At 35.0% G+C, this 18,469-nt stretch overlaps 2 protein-coding genes across 3 annotated transcripts in view; both read right to left on the bottom strand.

Moving 5' to 3' along the window:
- LOC107038302 (homocysteine-responsive endoplasmic reticulum-resident ubiquitin-like domain member 2 protein) overlaps nt 1–2,919 on the bottom strand; it is a 6,457-nt gene extending 3,538 nt beyond the window's left edge. Inside the window, exons 1-2 of the mRNA XM_015257330.1 lie at nt 2,261–2,919; nt 1,028–1,344 (exon numbers count right to left, since the gene is read on the bottom strand). Coding sequence (XP_015112816.1) covers nt 1,028–1,344; nt 2,261–2,410 — 467 coding nt within the window. The 5' untranslated portion in view covers nt 2,411–2,919. The remainder of the gene's footprint in view (nt 1–1,027; nt 1,345–2,260) is intronic.
- Nucleotides 2,920–4,205: 1,286 nt separating this feature from the next.
- LOC107038300 (enhancer of polycomb homolog 1) lies at nt 4,206–15,274 on the bottom strand. 2 transcript variants are annotated; one of them, XM_015257327.1, is made up of 11 exons: nt 14,917–15,274; nt 14,153–14,687; nt 10,934–11,072; nt 10,153–10,394; nt 9,812–10,068; nt 9,355–9,490; nt 8,720–9,013; nt 8,286–8,437; nt 7,845–7,985; nt 5,842–6,819; nt 4,206–5,514 (listed from the first exon to the last, which is right to left on the bottom strand). In XM_015257327.1, the coding sequence occupies exons 2-11, from the start codon at nt 14,303–14,305 to the stop codon at nt 5,397–5,399; spliced, it is 2,610 nt and encodes an 869-aa protein (XP_015112813.1). In that variant the 5' UTR covers nt 14,306–14,687; nt 14,917–15,274; the 3' UTR covers nt 4,206–5,396. The 2 variants fall into 2 exon arrangements, with proteins under 2 accessions (XP_015112813.1, XP_015112814.1); XM_015257328.1 differs by having other exon boundaries at nt 14,949–15,274.
- Nucleotides 15,275–18,469: the final 3,195 nt, after the last annotated feature.

Raw genomic sequence — 18,469 nt, 5'->3', positions numbered from 1 at the left:
TAAAAAATGGCATTATCCACTTATTTTCCTCCTCATTCTTAATTTTCCCTATTCTAAAAAATATTATAGAAAAGTGAAAAATTGTTCACTTGCTTCGAATAAATGTGCAAACTAATGTGAAAATTTAAGGACTAATATTTCCAAAGTTTAAATTTTCAAGTGCAATTTTTCCAAATAAGTTTTTCAAATTATTCCCTCCAGCCACGTATTTTCGACTGGATCACGCCGAAACATTAACATTGGTCAGGACTAAATCATAATAATTAAAAAAATGCTCAAAAAATTTTATGAGATGTCAATTGATGATAATTCTGTGACATGAAAAAATAGAAAGAATAAAAAAAAAGAGTCCATTCGCAAGGAAATTGCTAATTTATTAGCAACAATCACTATATTCATTTTGTAAAAAATGGCATTATCCACTTATTTTCCTCCTCATTCTTAATTTTCCCTGTTCTAAAAAATATTATAGAAAAGTGAAAAATTGTTCACTTGCTTCGAATAAATGTGCAAACTAATGTGAAAATTTAAGGACTAATATTTCCAAAGTTTAAATTTTCAAGTGCAATTTTTCCAAATAAGTTTTTCAAATTATTCCCTCCAGCCACGTATTTTCGACTGGATCACGCCGAAACATTAACATTGGTCAGGACTAAATCATAATAATTAAAAAAATGCTCAAAAAATTTTATGACATGTCAATTGATGATAATTCTGTGACATGAAAAAATAGAAAGAATAAAAAAAAAGAGTCCATTCGCAAGGAAATTGCTAATTTATTAGCTACAACCACTATACTCATTTATTAAAAAATGGCATTATCCACTTATTTTCCTCCTCATTCTTAATTTTCCCTATTCTAAAAAATATTATAGAAAAGTGAAAAATTGTTCACTTGCTTGAAATAAATGTGCAAACTAATGTGAAAATTTCCAAATAATTTTTTCAAATTATTCCCTCGAGCCACGGATTTCCCCTGGATCACGTCGAAGTGTTAACACTAATCAGGATGAAATGTTGAACTCACAGATGCATGTACTGTGTTAAATAATGGGCATATGCTTGCTGCATCCACGCCATTTGTTGACTATTGAGTTGACTATAGTACTGCTGTACCGTTGACGACGACGTCGTCAAAATATCAGGTGTACGGACTGTACTGGGTGCTACCTGACAGCTCGGCAGTGGCTGGCAGGTGGTTGCTTTCAACGTGCACACCAAATGAATGATGTACGTGTTGTCAGGTGGGATATTCTGATTGTAATGCTGTGGAAGGACATCCTGCAGGACCATGGAATCCCCCAGCAGCTGACCAGAGAATATCACCTTCTGCTCACATCGTTTCTACAATAACGAATAAACGAATCTTCACAAGCAAGCCCAAAAAACTAAATTATCTTCGACAGAAAATTGATTTAAAGAAAAAATCAATAAAGAAAAAAGAAAAAACTGTTCTTGGAAGAATTGAGAATAAGATAATAAATTAATAAAATCATTTTCTATATTTTTAAATAGTTGATAATTAACTCTAATTTCTGGGGAATGGAGATTATCAGAGAGAAAATAATGAATTGATAAAAAGTGGAGGGGAAAATCGTAAAAACTCGAGAGTATACGAAAGAGAATAAAAATTTTATTTCCAAAAGACTGATCTATTTTCAACGAAAATTAATTCTTTCATTTGTTTAAAATCACACATTACTTTTTGCAGATATTTATGAACTTCTGCCAACAATAAAATCAATTAAAAATAAATCAATCAGTCCTTCACAGCTGAATTAACTTGCAACACTAGAACCTAACGAAAAAAAAGAATTAAAATAGAATTGAAACAAAACTAAATATCTAAAATTACTTCTTACATTCCTAAATAGTAAATAAAAATAAAATAACGAATTGATAAAAAAGGATAGGGGAGGGTGGGGTAAAATGGACACTATAGACATCTTCAAGATTATTCATAACTCAGAAACAAATTGATCAATTGAGCTCAGTTACAGCTCGTCACAAAGGGAAAGAATTGTTGTTCGTATTGAAAAAAAAATGAAATTTCATCAACATTTCAGCCCTCATTAACATTTTAAAAAAAGTCAAAAGTGTTCATTTACCCCAACCTCCCCTACGTTTCGCAGTTATTTACAAAATTATCCCCCCAATAAAATCAATTTAAAAAATCTCAGTTCTGCCCACCAAAAAACACTTCCAATCAATTACCCCCAAACCCATAACACTAAAATCCCCAACTAAAACGACAACTCACTGGTTTCGTGGGATAAACCGTTTCAAGATGTTCCTTTAACCTTGCAACAGTCCAATGCAGCTGACACTTGACAACTTGATCACGAATCTGTTGATCCGGTGCCTTAACAACTAGACTTATCGTTTCACCACTGTCGCTGAGATCCCCCATTACATCAGCTCACTCGACACCTCTCAACGATCTACAATTCTCTAACGTCCGTAATTCCGAACAACTCTGCTCCCCCAATTCCCAAGAATTTTAATTAAATTAACGAGACAACAGGCCAATCAATACCCCGAGTCCACAAAAACAATTGCCAACTCGATGAATAAAGAACAATCAAGTCATTACGAATGGCGCAAGTCACTATTCCCCAGTCCCCTTGAATTTCCAAATAATTTTTATCGTTGAGACTGATCACTGCCCCTTGTATTACGTCAATTAACGTCAGCTTGAGCTGATCACTTTGTACATGGAAAACAATTGGAGCAGTTCGCGCGGAGATGCACACAGATGTCTATTTGTTTATCGGTGACTAGCTGACCATCCGCATCGTTCGATCACCAGACACCGTCACTCGTGCATTATCGGTTTCACGAGTGTTATTATCAGTAATGAGGGTGTACTGGAGTGTTCACGAGCGATGGACATCAACAACATCACTGATGGAATATTTAGTGGACTGGCCGTGCGGGCAGGGTTGCCAGATGTTCATTTCAGAGGTCTTGTCCGCCAGTGATCCCCCTCCTATCGCCCAAAGTCGTTGCTAGTGTCGCCAAAAAATCGCACATCATTATATTTTTTAAAATTATATTTTTTTTATATTTTTTTTTCCTCAAAAAAATATTTCGAGGAAAATATATAATATGTAATATATGATATACGATATATAATATACAATATACGATATAATATATTATATATTATTAATTATATATTATATATTATAATATAATATTATATATAATAAGATTTAGAGCTCGATGGAAAAGATATATATTGTATATTATATATCATATATTATCAAAACAATTGCCTTATTATAATATTATATATTATATATAATATTATATTATAATATATATAATATAATATTATATATAATATATAATATACAATATATATTTTTTCCCTCGAACTCTAAATCTTACGAACACCCCAAATTATCGTCAAACCGCCAAAGTCCATATTTAGACGCCAAAAGAACTTCAAAAATCGTCCATTTTGGCGGCAAATCGCCCAATCTGGCAACTCCGCGGAGGCTCGAGAGGGACAGGAAGTTTTTTATGGTTATTCTGGGTATTTGGCAATTTCCGATTGGTCCAAGTCATGGAGCAGCGGCCAAACGGCGCGAGGGCGGAGGGGAATCCGCCAATCGGGGCGAAGCAACGAGAATGGTGAGCTCTAAGTGGGTTTTCATGGAGTGACTCCAGCGACATTGGGTTAAGGGTCTGTTCACACGGGAGAAAAAATTATTTTCCCGAATATTCATTCACCCCATTTCTCCATTCGAGCCATTCTCAGGCAGTCCTCATTAGGTTGCAATTACGTCAATTACGTAATTAATGTGTCATATAATAATCAAGAATGGTAAAAGGAAAATTGTAAAACAAAACTTGCGAGGCTGCTGAATTCACCAGCACCTAGTTCGAAAATTTATCTTTCTAGTCTTCCAGTTTTATAAATATTAGTTTAACGATTATGGACCATGTTTTCATACTAATGTCACTATTTCCCCATATTATTATTTAATTGTTGCGATACGCCCATCAAGCACCACAGTAAAACTTCCGATTTAAAAAAAAAAATCTCAAAGTTTTTTCCCAAAATCAAACCACTAAAATCCACCTCATTCTCCTTTCCCTCCTTCCATCACCTCCCCAAAACAGTAAATAACAAATAATTTCGCAAGTCATGAACGACAACATGAGGACAATCAATACACCAGAAAAAACATTCTCTCTCAATGTCAGGATCAAATTTATTTATTATTCTCCCTGTGATTTTGTTTCAATTAATTTCTTCCGTGTTATTCTCTTTCTATCCTTCAATTAGTCATATTTTTTACACATCACTGCGCACCTACCACAACAACATTTAATTACATTGATTTAATTAATCGCCTTAAATTAAAAGATACAGTAAGCGTAATTATTTTTGTATTTACAAAATTTCTCTTATTATCATTTATATTTGTAGTTTTTCTCTCATTTATATGTTTAGTTGAAATCGTTCAAATGAATATATCTATTCATCCATCCCTATCATCACCGGCACTCCTATCATTCATTTTTACACATTCCTCACCGCAGAGTCACTCAGTGTTATATGGTCATCATGGAAATTCTCTACTCATTTTGTTTACAATGAAGTATCCGGTTCGCCTCGAATTTAACGATTTTTAGTATCTCATTTTTTTCATTTCTATTTTATCATTCGTGATATACCATAAAACTGAGAAATTTGTTGACTAAATGAGTTAATACTTCCAAGAGCGAGTACTTTTGAGCTGGAAAAACAAAATTCAATTCACTTACGATTTGTTATTTTCATTTTCATAATTAAATCTCGAATTTGTAAATTATCTGGTATCGATGTACATGAAGGTATATTCATAACTTTTATTTATCTTTAATAATGAAAATTTTTCCTCATCCTCGTACATCATATTTTCCCAATAGATTGAGCAATGCATGTCACTCAATATTAACGTTAATTTGATGAATCTCCAAGGAAGTTCAGTGAATTAATGACTCACAAAGTTTTTAGCTACATTTGACTATCACACATCGTCGGGAACAGGACAATATTATTCACCATAAATTTTAATCTGAAATAAACTGTTTATTTTCCTCCTTCCTCTAGAATAATGCAATTTCATCCAATTATCGAAGCCCCGAGGGGTGAAATTTTTCTTCATTCAACGGATATTTCACATAATCAATAAAAAATAAGCGTAGCCCGCACTTTGCCAACTCAATGATCATTCAACATTGTTTCTTTATTCACAGATTAAAAAAATGACGAATGAGAGATTGTTGAAGAGCCATTGAAAAGTTATTCTTCCTGACTCTTGCTTGAATTTTTTGTGAAATTGATAAGCGAAGCCCCCAGTTGTAACTGAATTATTCGACGGGGGTTTTAACAACAGGCATCATGTCACTTCCATTGCCAGTGAATTTGTCTTATTAGTTCGCACTAGTTGCTGCTGCTGTGAATTTGTATCACATGATGATCCTTCAACACCATCTACTTCCATATCCATTCCTTCACTGGAAAATATTAATAATGAGAATTTCTTCTGTTTTTCAGGAAAACTATTCGATGATTTTTACTGATTTAATTAACGGGAAATGATGAAAAAAAAAGTTATTCTTTTTTAATATTGCGTTTAATTATGCTCGTATTATGTTTTAGTCGTCTCCCATTTTTAACGTCAAGAATAGAAGAATCTGAATGCAATATAGTGAAAATAATTCTCGTTTTTTTTCACTCTGGCCAAATGATGTTAATATCCAAATTTCCAAATTTCCAAATGAAATTTATGACTGAAGTCTACTATTGTCATCATGCGACTGTTTATAAATACATATATTTACCTATTATTACTATTAAGCGTAATGTCCTTAGACGTCGTCAACTGTTGTCCTTGAATAGTCCCAGGCTGCTGCACCTGATGCTGCTGCTGCCTAGCAAGACTGGCCAATTTGCTGGGAGCAATGAATCCAGGCAACAGCCCAGTAGTTGGATGTTTCTGTGGTAACAACAACGCCCCCTGACTATGCCCACTATAACCACCACTATTCTGCAGTGTAACACTAGTTCCATGCAAATGACTGGACGGACCATTCTGATGCCCATTTCCAAAGTTCGTTATTCCAGTTAAATCAACATTACCACTATGTCTAGCCCCACCAGTAACCACTGATTTACTCAAAATCGATGAATTACCACTTCGTGATAATGATTGTCTCTGCTGATTCTTATATTGCTGATAATTACCATTGTCGATAAATTGATGCTGATGTGTACTATTCATGACTGATGATATAACTGTCGATGTGGAAGGATTGGCAATTGAGGTAGTGATGGATGACGATATTGCTGATGATACTGATGATGATAATAACGATAATGACGGTGTACACGTTGTAGTCACTATTGGGACATTTGTATTTACAGTTGCACTACTAACACTGCACTGATTACCACGGCATGATATAACATTGTCTGTCAATTGGGTCACGTGGAAGCGGGAACTGCCAAATTGATACTGGTCGTCGTTTATCGATGATGACAGGCCAAGATCAAATTCCGATAGTGTGTCGACAGCAAAATAATCGGATACATTGAATTCAGTTGTGAAGGGGGACTCGTCACCCGGTCTCTCTGGCTCAAAGTCTACGCATATGGAGGTGGCCTCTTGGGGAAATTGATAGACTTGATGGGTTGTGCGTGGATCTGGCTCCAAATCATTGTCCGACTCTTCGGTACTGCTGTTTGTCACCACTGATGAGTTCTGGGGTGCGTCTGGGGGCTGGTAATCACATTCTGGGGTTTTTGGTCGAAAGTGCAATCTGGAAAGTACATTTATTGGGTTTAGCAAGTCATCTTGGCTTCGATGGAGTTTTGGGTTACGAGATTACCACAATCTAATTATTATTATTTTTTTCAACATTAGTTTATAAATAATTGAAATTGCTTGAACTTTGAATAAATTTGTTGCGATTCCGAACAAATGATTTATGTGGTGAAAAATTGATTGTTTATAAATTATTTAACTGCAATGTTTAAATTATTTCGTCGATCTTCCTCCAAAAGTAAACTTTCTAATTTTTTTTCAGATTTTTAAAATGTTTTTTAAGAAATTCTAAAAATGGAGAAAAAATAGCGAAAAAAAAATGATATAATTTCCTAATATCATGGCAAGCATTGTGTGTATTCAAAAATTATGGATTTTCCGTATTTAAGGATATCCAAGTGTCTTTCATCATTATTGACCATTAATTATTAATCATCAAATTTGTAAATTAAATTGTGTGAAAAAAATCGTGAATATTCCGGGTTATTCAAATGATATTTTGCACAGAATTATTATTTTTTTTAACATTTGTTTATCAATAACTGAAATTGCTTGAACTTTGAATAAATTTGTTGCGATTCCGAACAAATGATTTATGTGGTGAAAAATTGATTGTTTATAAATTATTTAATTGCAATGTTCAAATTATTTCGTCGATCTTCCCCCAAAAGTAAACTTTCTAATTTTTTTTCAGATTTTTAAAATGTTTTTTAAGAAATTCTAAAAATGGAGAAAAAAAAGCGAAAAAAAATATGATATAATTTCCTACTATCATGGCAAGCATTGTGTGTATTCTACATCCAATAGTTATCAAATTCATTGACAAGTTCATTAAACAATGTGAACTGAAGATATAATTAGGCCCAAGAATTTGCAAATTATATATTTATATATCTAAATTGAAAAAATAAATGTAAAATGTCCGGAAGCATTTGGATATCCTTAATTATTCCATTTCATCATTTGCGATATACCATTGAAGTGAGATATTTGTTGATTGAATGAGTCATTAATACGTACGGCTCCTTCTTGATAGTGGTTGTTGTACCGGCTGCCGTCACTAGAGGATCCACAGGTATGTCGTGCTGTGACTCGTGAATTGTAAAATCTAACGATGACCATATATCATCCATACTGCTGGAATAGCGATCTAGGATAACTCTGGAATAATTCAAAAAGAATATTAATTTTTCAAGTTCATTCGCCATCACGCAATCCCCAATTCAGCCGTGAAATATTCAATTTTCAACAAAAATTGTCCCCCAATAGTTCTCCTAGCACTCAACTATTGTGTTCTTCTCTCTCCTCATTTTTCTCAATCATCCGTTGAATCAGTTGCAGAAATAAATGAACAAATGAATATTTTTCTCAACAATTCCTCATTCTCCAGACGTATTTCATTACGTTTTACCAATTCACCTCTCAAGTAATAATGAATTGTATGAATTTTCATTAAATTACCTTCCCCCACGACCTAGCCTCCGCCTCGCAAGGCCTATACACCTTGGACTAGGTTTACTAATGCTGGTGAGTGCAAATCTGTATTTTTTATTAGCTGCACCACCCTCTGTTTTCTCACACCAGGGCCAATTGCCGAAGCCATTCGATACAGGCTGTAAATTAAAAGAGAAACGTTATGTAGCTTGACAATACAATTGAGACATTATTAATCCAGATATTATTCAGCATAAAAATTAAATATAAAAATTAAATAAAAAAATTCAAGTTGTCTAATGAAAAAAAAACAATGTTGTCCAGTGAAAAGGCAATTCTTTCTTTCCCAAAAATTTCTCTCTCTCTCTCTCTCTCTCTCTCTCTCTCTTGTGACAAATAATAGTGCCCATTTTACCCCATCAGTGATAAAAACTGCGATAAATACGTGAAACATATCTTACTGGAAGGTAAGTGGAATATCGATTTCGTCGAAAGGCAAAAAGCCCATCCTCCGTGTTGTCATCCTCATCGCGATCCGACGACATTGACATTTGTGTGTGGGGAAAAGGGCTGTCCTCGTCCGAGCTAGCGAGCGGGTCCAGCCCACTACCAATCACACTGGTCCTCGTACTCCTACTGCTACCAGTACCTGAGCCAATTCGTACACCACTTTCATCGAGACCACCAGCTCTCCCATCGACTTTGTGTTTTCTCTTCTTATACTGTCTCTTCTCCTTACGAGGTAATCCATCCTCCTGAAAATTAATGTATTATCCGAGAATTGAGCGAGTTTTGTTTGAAGAAAAAAAAAAATGGCAAGCTAACAATTGCAGAAAAATTGTTTCTCTATTGAGAATAATAACGTAATTATTTCGACTGACGGACAGGAACTGCAATTTTCCGTAATATTAGGAAGATATTAATGGAAAAAAATAGTGTTCATTGTCGTAATCGAGAAATATGAATGACAAAGTAATCGGTAATGACAATTATCGAATGGGTAATGGTCAATTCATGTGTTTGCACTTTTAGAAACATTAAAAAAATCCTCAGACCACTCGATTCATAAGTCTTCCTGCCCTGACGTTAAAATTACCTTGTTCGAGAGTTTGTTCGCCCAATTCTGGTGTACACCAAATTGATTAGTAAATAGGGGTGCGAATGCTGGCCTCGTCGTCTTCAACGCCGACACGTCAGACAGTATTTGGCCATTGAAGTCCTCCGCTTGGTACCTGTGGATCATGCAGACATATGAGTCTCAAGAAATTAACAAAATTAATAGCAAAAGTAAAAATAAAGTTGAAATATTTGAAATTAACACATATTTATCCCTTTCAGAATAAATAAATGAACTAAATTCCATGCTCAGATCTCTTCTACCACATTTTTTTCAACAAAGAGGATCCATACGATAAATTCTTCCCCTTAAATAACAAAACATTCATCAGAAAACGATTGAAAAATTAAATCCCTGGATTTCGTTCCCTCATTTTGTCACGGATTTGTGGAAAAAATGAAGAAATAACCGGTTTAATTGATAAATGTTGATTTACCTCTTCTCATAGACTTCAATAGTCAAATGTAAATGTTCACGTTTCGTTTTTTCCCTTCTCTTGACCAATTCAAGAAGAGTAACTGCTCTACTGAGATCCCTTCGTAGTTTGAGCATTTTTTCATAGCTTGTCTCATCATTTTTACGATTCTTCCTCGTTTGCATTTTCTCAGTTATCCTCCTGAATGCTAGATAAGGATTATTGGCAGCTGACCCCAAGCGATGATCAGTTTTCACCGTCAGTAGTAGAGGATGTTGCTGAAGTGAATGAAAAAAATCCATCGTCAGAGTGAAAAATAATGGGACTAGTCGTTATCTGAGGGTTGTGAAGGGTGAATTTACCGTTTTGAGACGTTTGTTCAGCCAATAATCGAACACAGCAATTATCAGATCATCATCCTCCTTCAATAACGCCTTTGCCTCATTGAGGGTGACAACATTTTGGCCAGAGCTCTTCTCCAGTCTGTCCATCATCTCCTCGAACTGCAATGGAGTGAGATCCATTTTTCTACTTTGAACTCCCACCCATTTCTCGTCCTCCGAGTCCATATCGTAGTCTGGGATATCTTGTTCCATTGCAAATGCTATAACACGTCATAGTTTATTACTCACTGACAGGCGTCAAATCCAGGATTAATTGTCTCTTCAATTTTATTTTTTTCTGTCTTCTTGAATCCAATTAAATTATTTTTTATACTTTCATAATTAATTAATCTGCTTGAACAATTATTATTATTTCGAAATCACAAATAAAAATGATAAAAACACTGAAATGTTAACACGATAAATTTCTAACAAAATAAATTGCTAAAAAATTTTTTATCCTTTTGTAAAATTGAAAAATGTCGTTAAAAAATATCTTCGGATATTTTATTTGACAAATTCTGAGTCATCCCAGGAACAACTTTCTTATGAAATTGACAAATCGCTGCTTAATAATTATCGATTCATCTTAAAAACCAATAATACCAGTCGAAATTACCATCGACGAAATTATCTTCTGAAATTTTCCCCCAAAACCACCAATTACGGTGATAATGCAACATTTTTATGTTGAATTTCCCGTTTTAAAAATTCCTTATATCGATTTCATTCGCGATTTCAAGCACTGAAATTCACTTACGCTGCATGTGAATCAACTGCCGAGGTAATTTATAATCAGCCGGGTAAATCTTGTCGTATGCCTCCACATCCGTCAAGTCGGTGACCTCTGGAGTAGGGATTATTAATCCCGCGCATATTGCCCGTTGGAGATGATGCTCCTGTGGTTAGCAGGTACTCGATTAATTCGTTATATTTGTATTACAGGGGATTAATTTCTAATTTCTATTTTTTTTCGTCACGTGGCTATTGACGTAAATGAAAAAAAAAAAATTTCCGCAATAAAGAATTCTCCCCCCATCAAAAAATATATTTAAAAAGTGCAAAATATGGCCGCATATAATTCCCTATATTTTTCAAATTTATAAAGAACATATAAAAAATATATATAAACCACATGTTTTATATATTTATTTAAAATAAATAATACCCAATACAAAATTTTATAAATTTATAAATAACTTTATAACTTTATTAATTTCTTTTTTATTTATATCAAAAATATGAATAAACCACATATTTTATATATATTTTTTATATAAATTGGGCCCATTTAAAATATTTTTCTATATATTTTTCAAAATATAAATTTTTCCGTGTGAGTCTTCCCTCCCAACAATTGTTATTGTATTATAGGAGATTATAAAGCGTTACAAGCGAGCATGCCTCTCTGTTTTCCCATTTTATGAAGGGCAATTGTCATTATCAATATCTTCGCGTTGAAATCGTCAAAAATTTCCTCGATAAACGCGGGGGAATTCTCGATTAATGTTTTCAGTAAAAAGAACTGATAAAGATGTGATAAAACATGATTAGAAAACATAATAATCCAGTGGTTGGGAAAAATGAGGAGCAATTGTCATGCAGGAGTGTATGATTCAGCGGTTTTTAACGCTTTAATTTGATAACAAAACCAGATGAATCCTAAATTCAACTGTTAATTCCGCGTTGATCTCAGAAACGATTCATTCATCATGCTCTAGTGGTCTGCCTGGAACGTGTATTTATACAAGATTTTTAGATTAAACGCACGGGGGAAATGAGAGGACGAAACGTGAAGGTATTAATTCATGTCTCACAACGTAAACAATTTCTAAAGCTCCAGGGATATGCTGCAGTAATGTAAACATTCACTGTATCGCTCCCTATGACTCATTCAAATCCACAAATTCGAAACAACATCGTCATTACGGAATTTTTTCATGAAAAAATTAAAACGTCTAGGTATTTTTCGGAATGAAGATTGTACAGTTGGAAAATCGTCACATGGCGATTAATAAAACTAAAAAAATTCTCACTTCTTCTTTAAAAAATTCTCACTTCAATTCTCTCTCTTGCAGTAAAGAATAAAAAGTGAATAAAAACATGATAAATATGATAAAAAACATAACAATGCAGTGATTGGGAAAAATGAGGAGCAATTTTCATGCAGGACTGTATGATTCATAAAATCATAACTAAATTCAACTGTTAATTCTGTGTTCCTCACAGAAACAACTCATTTATCATGAATAAATTGTTGAAATGAGAAAACGAAAGGTGAAGGTATTAATTCATATTTCCAACGTAAACAATTTCTAAAGCTCCAGGGATATGCTCCAGTGATGTAAACATTCTCACGGCCCAACTGTATAGCTTATACGATTCATCCCAATTCAGAAATTCAGACTAACATCGTCATTAAGGAAATTTTTGATTTAAAAAAATGGAGAAAATCTGGGGATTAGTCACAATGAAGATTACACAGTTGGAAAATCGTCACATGACGATTGACACAAGTGAGGAAAAAATTCTCTGTAACAAAGAATTGACTCTGTAACAAAGAAAAAACAAATGATTGGAATGAACAGAAGACACATGAAGGCATTCGTCTCTGTCTTCATAATGCAAACAATCCCTAAAACTCGAGGTAATTTTTTTTATAAATCCCATATCCTTCCAACCATGAGAACATAATTCAGGGCAAGACCTAAAAAAAATTCAGAATCGTCTCATGACGATTAACTCCCCCGAAAGAAAAATTCCGAAAAAAATTCTCTCCACTAAAGAATTCTCCCGTAACAATTGTCAACGTCAACAGCCTTCCCTCAACCCCAAAAACCAACAAAAAACCCCCTTAAATATTCCCAAATCTCCTAATATCACGTACGATTCCAGAAAAGACTCAATTGTCTCAAGATTTTGTCCCATCTTTTTTATTATAACTAATAAGGAATAATAATTGTCTAACGAAATTCATCTCTATCTACCCAATATAAACAATCCTCAATCCCCAACTAATTTTCTCCCTAAATCCCCCCAACCCTGCGACCAAAACTGTATTCCCTCAAATCAACATCATCAGCATCAGACCAAGAGCTAAAAAAAATGCAGAATCGTCTCACGACGATAGACTCCCCCGAAAAAAATTCTCTCCAATAAATAATCCCCCCCTCAACCCCAAAAACTCCCCCAAATGCCCCCAGATCACGTACAATTTCAAAAAGACTAAATTATCTCAAGATTTGGTTCTACCTTTCCTATTACAACCAGTAAGAAATAAAAATCACCTCAATAAATTCATCTCTATCTACCCAATATAAACAATCCTCAATTCCCAACTAATTTTCTCCCTAAATCCCCCCAACCCTGCGACCAAAACTGGATTCCCTCAAATCAACATCATCAGCATCAGACCAAGAGCTAAAAAAAATGCAGAATCGTCTCACGACGATAGACTCCCCCGAAAAAAATTCTCTCCAATAAATAATCCCCCCCTCAACCCCAAAAACTCCCCCAAATGCCCCCAGATCACGTACAATTTCAAAAAGACTAAATTATCTCAAGATTTGGTTCTACCTTTCCTATTACAACCAGTAAGAAATAAAAATCGCCTCAATAAATTCATCTCTATCTACCCAATATAAACAATCCTCAATCCCCAACTAATTTTCTCCCTAAATCCCCCCAACCCTGCGACCAAAACTGTATTCCCTCAATCTCATCATCATCAACACCTCGCCAAAGAGCCCTCGCTGCCAAAACGACAGCCTAATTCAGACCAGAACCCAAAAAAAATTCCGAATCATCTCCTGACGATGGCCTCCCCCGAAAAAAAAATCCCACCCCCCCAAAACCTCCATCACCCTCTTGTTTACAAATCCCTCCAGATCATGCACAATTCCAAAATGGCGGACGACTGTAAAAACATGCTCGCATGCCTGATCCCAATCTCCCCCCGTAAAAACCCCCGAAAACTCACGCATTCCTCCTCCTTGGTCATGCCACTGGGCATCTGTGGAACAGCCCGATTAATCGCCGAGTAATCCGGTAGATCAGGCAGCTCCTCAGCCATATAAATAGGCATGGGCTTGGAGGCGTCCAGGGCCCTAGCCCTGAATGACAGTTTGCTCATCCTCACTTATTAACCCCAAAAAACCCCTCAAAAAGCACTCCCCGACCCCATAGAATCACAGATGTTCCCAATAATCACTTCAACTCCTCTCGAATCAATATCTCACTGAATAACCACATTCTCCACAAAAAAAGTCTCACATAACCTCAAAATCACTGTCTCACGAGTCAGGATGTCCACAAGGCCCTCGTGAATACCATCCCCACAGAGCAGAGCAGAAGTGTAAAAATCACTGCTATTAATTCATAAACTCCCCATGTGTTCACCCACCGCACGAGGGAGGAAAAAAAAACACCACTCACTCACTCGTATTTACGAACGAGAGAAAAAAATACAGAGTTCCCTGGGAATGTGTCTGCACTTGCTCGAGCATGTAGCCACTCTACAACAATCGTATATATTTTTCATAAAATTTTGAATTATTTACACATAAATATATATTACACATGTGTGTACGTATATGCATGGACACGGTGTACATAGTCACTGGTCACAAATCCATGTGTCCACGATGTTCACGTGTATACAGGGACATTGTATATATGTACAACCTATGTACTATGTATTATATGTATTGTGTATGCACGACTGCCAAGAGACTCTGGGCGTACTTGTATGTAGTGAATGTCACTATCGCACTCACTGCAAATTCGTGTATCTCGTGTATAGCTCTCTCACTCGAACGCCCTCTCTGTCTCTCTCTCTCTCGCTCTCTCTCTCTCGGCTTCACTGGATCCTCCGTCTTGTGTTTCTTTTTATTTTTTCTTATTCAACGTGGGGCTCGTATCGGGGTCCCACAAAAGGCCCCACAACTGCCCACCACGATGGTATTTATCAAGGTCTCATCGTTGTACAATGATTAGCATTATTGATACACCCTTAACACTCATGCACTTGGTACAATTGGTTTATTTCACTGCGAGTACATGTTTGCGTTAGACTATCCCTGTGCTTCAACGCCATCATGGCCGATACCTAGGAGCCATTTTAATTCACAGCGCGCTGAACCATTGAGTGGATAGTGTGTAGAGGGGAGATTTTTCGGGGTTTGGTGAGGGGGAATAATTGCGGTCATTTTTGCAACGGGGGTATTTGCCGGGATTTTTTAGACCGGGAACATGGGACAATGAGAGTCACGAGTTCATCTTTTCGACGGAAAATTTTGTTGGAAAATGCGAATTCAAGGGAAAATTATATTGGTTTTTCGGCGATTCTGTAGGAAATGTCTCAGTAGAATGGGGTCTATGGAAAAGATGTCTATTGATTTTTTGTATAGAAAAATTTATAGCTATTTTCCAAGTTCTATAGGAATTTTTCAGTTATAGCTTTTTTCCACTCGATTTTTTCGGGAAAACTTGAGTAGAGAAATTTCTATAGAAAACATCTCAATAGAATGAGGTGTATGGAAAAGTAGAAGTCTATTGATTTTTTTTTTCTATAGAAAAATTTATAGCAATTTTCCAAGTTTTATAGGAATTTTCCAGTTATATTTTTTTCCACTCTATTTTTCCTGGAAAACTTGGAAAATTTGAGTAGAGAAATTTCTATAGAAAACATCTCAATAGAATGAGGTGTATGGAAAAGTAGAAGTCTATTGATTTTTTTTTTCTATAGAAAAATTTATAGCAATTTTCCAAGTTTTATAGGAATTTTCCAGTTATATTTTTTTCCACTCTATTTTTCCTGGAAAACTTGGAAAATTTGAGTAGAGAAATTTCTATAGAAAACATCTCAATAGAATGAGGTGTATGGGAAAGGAGAAGTTTATAGATTTTTTTTCTATAGAAAAATTTATAGCAATTTTCCAAGTTCTATACAGGATACACAACAAGACTGGCTGTGAAGAAGCTGCAAGAAGCTCGAATGAATAAAAATGAACTAAAAATTCCTGAATAATCAGTACAGCCCCAGGACATTCCACATGACTTTCTGACTCAGAAAGAAGAATTTGTAAATTTTGCATTCCCACGAGAAGTGAGAGCGAACTGAAGAAGACTGAGGACGACTCAGAATTTTGTAAATGAATTTTGTAAATAAATTTTAATGGAAATTTAATATATTTGCAATCACAGGAGAATTCAGGCTTTTTATTCACCCATTCGAGAAGAAGAAACGAAAATCACTCATTATTTCAAGTTTTATATTTCACATTGCTCTACAAGAGTTTCTNTTTGTTCTTCAGGTATGTTTCGTAACAGCTCTGGAAATTCTCGGTCTCTTTCGTGCACGTTTTGTTTTCGTAGTTATGTTTTACGAGACAGGAGAGAAGCAGAGTGGCTTCTTGGAGACATCCCTGCTCTGAATAAAATATTAATGATGAAGAGAAAAATTGCACGAATGAAAAAATTGAATAAAAAATTCCAATGCATTTTTTCGTAAATTCTATCCATTTTTTGTTAATTTCTATTGCATAAGAATTTGCAAAGCTTATCAAATTTTTTGGTAGAATTTTTCTATTGAATGCTATTTTTAACTGCATTTGAAAAACAACTGTCGACTCTTACCACGAGTTCGAGTGCCCTTTCCAGTGACACGATTTCTCAATCTCAACGGTAGAATCTCTTGAAAAGGCACTTTGTTCTCATTCTGGGGAGACCTAGCCCATTTCATGAATATGATGCTGGACCGCATCTTCCTTTTAAATTAAGAATAGAATAGAATAGTTTATTCACTTGTGCTCTCATATAAAATAATGTATAAAGAGTAGGAGAGGGTGGGGTAAAATGGACACTTTAGACTTTTTTAAAATTATTCATAACTGAAAAACAAATTTATCAATTGAGGTCAATTTAGGCTCGTCTCAAAGGGAAAGAATTATTCTTTGTATTGAAAAAAAAAATTATTGAATTTCATCAACATTTCAACCCCTCATAATATTTAAAAAAAAGTCAAGTCTCCGTTTTACCCCAACCCCTAATGATAATATCATATCAGTTTTAACAATGGTGAGAAGAAGCCACTGGGACTCCATTTGACGAAAAACCCATTTGAATAATTCGATCTGATATTTGAATTATATTGCAATTATAATCAATTCCATTTACTCTATCTTATTATATAATATAATATATAAAATAATAACTTGCGAAAACATTTATGAAATTGACACCCAGATTATTCCTCATCCCTGAAGAAATTTGAAGTTCTGAATTTCGTTGAATTCACATACTAAAATTATCAAGATCTCTTCACTCGGAATATTTGATCAATCACCTGTTTCCGTAGAATATATTCTCATTTAATTAAAACTTACCAGCCACTACGGACACACCGGTAGAAATTTTATCCTATTCCGTCTTGTTTCTCCTTTCTCCAATTCTGTATTTACATCGCGACGTGATTTCGAGGTTAACTTCGGTCGTAAATCACGTGGATTTTTGTTGATGGAAGTATCGGAGTACAGGTTTTGTAACGCGTAGCCCTCTGCCGGGTGCATGGGTTCCTCGGTCATTTGACCGCTCGATATGTGGAAATTTCCATGGACATGGAAATGCGTCACGATCCGTTATATAACGGTCACGTGACCGCCAATGACATGACGTCTCTTTTACAATTTCCCTTGAATTTTAATAGATTGAACTATTCCGTGATATTTCATTCGCACGCTCATTTTGCTCATTACGCTCCTAAAAACAATTCTTATGAAAATTTTGCTTTTTTTTAAATTCAGGGATATTTAGCGAAAGCTAGAATAGCACAAAAATTTATCTTTTTGCAGATAATATTATCTACTCCATGAAACGTGACACATTTGCTCACTTCGCTCTGCAAAACAGATTCCTATGCTAATTTTTAAATTCCCTTGGGCTCTGGGATATTTAGCAAAATCTAAAATACGAAAAAAATTGAACTGTTTGCAGGTAATGTCATTTACTCCGCAACACCGGTCACATTCGCTCACTTCGCTCTGTAGATTCGCGTGAAAATTTGTCCATTTCCATTGGACTTTAGGATATTTAGCCAAGCTTAAAATACGAGAAAAATTTACCTTTTGCAGATATTTTCTGCTCCACGGCATCTGACACATTCGCTCACTTCGCTCGAATAAAACAAATTTTCGTGAACATTTTTTCTATTTCCCGTGGACTCTAAAATACTAGAAAAATTGACTTCTTTACCGATATCATCTCCTCCATGACACATTCGCTCGCTTCGCTCTCGAAT

This window comes from Diachasma alloeum, unplaced genomic scaffold (assembly GCF_001412515.2).
Source record: "Diachasma alloeum isolate Michigan unplaced genomic scaffold, Dall2.0 Dall_scaffold_00279, whole genome shotgun sequence".
Taxonomy (NCBI): Eukaryota; Metazoa; Arthropoda; class Insecta; order Hymenoptera; family Braconidae; genus Diachasma; species Diachasma alloeum.
This window is presented reverse-complemented; position numbering and strand designations above follow the sequence as displayed.

Excerpts from the sequence above, each read along its gene's own strand:
- LOC107038300 (XM_015257327.1), bottom strand. The coding sequence starts at position 14,305 with ATGAGCAAACTGTCATTCAGGGCTAGGGCCCTGGACGCCTCCAAGCCC. Across the intron at positions 10,395-10,933 it reads GCAGTTGATTCACATGCAGC|CATTTGCAATGGAACAAGAT; the intron begins GTAAGTGAATTT and ends GACGTGTTATAG. Across the intron at positions 9,014-9,354 it reads CGAACAAACTCTCGAACAAG|GAGGATGGATTACCTCGTAA; the intron begins GTAATTTTAACG and ends ATTAATTTTCAG.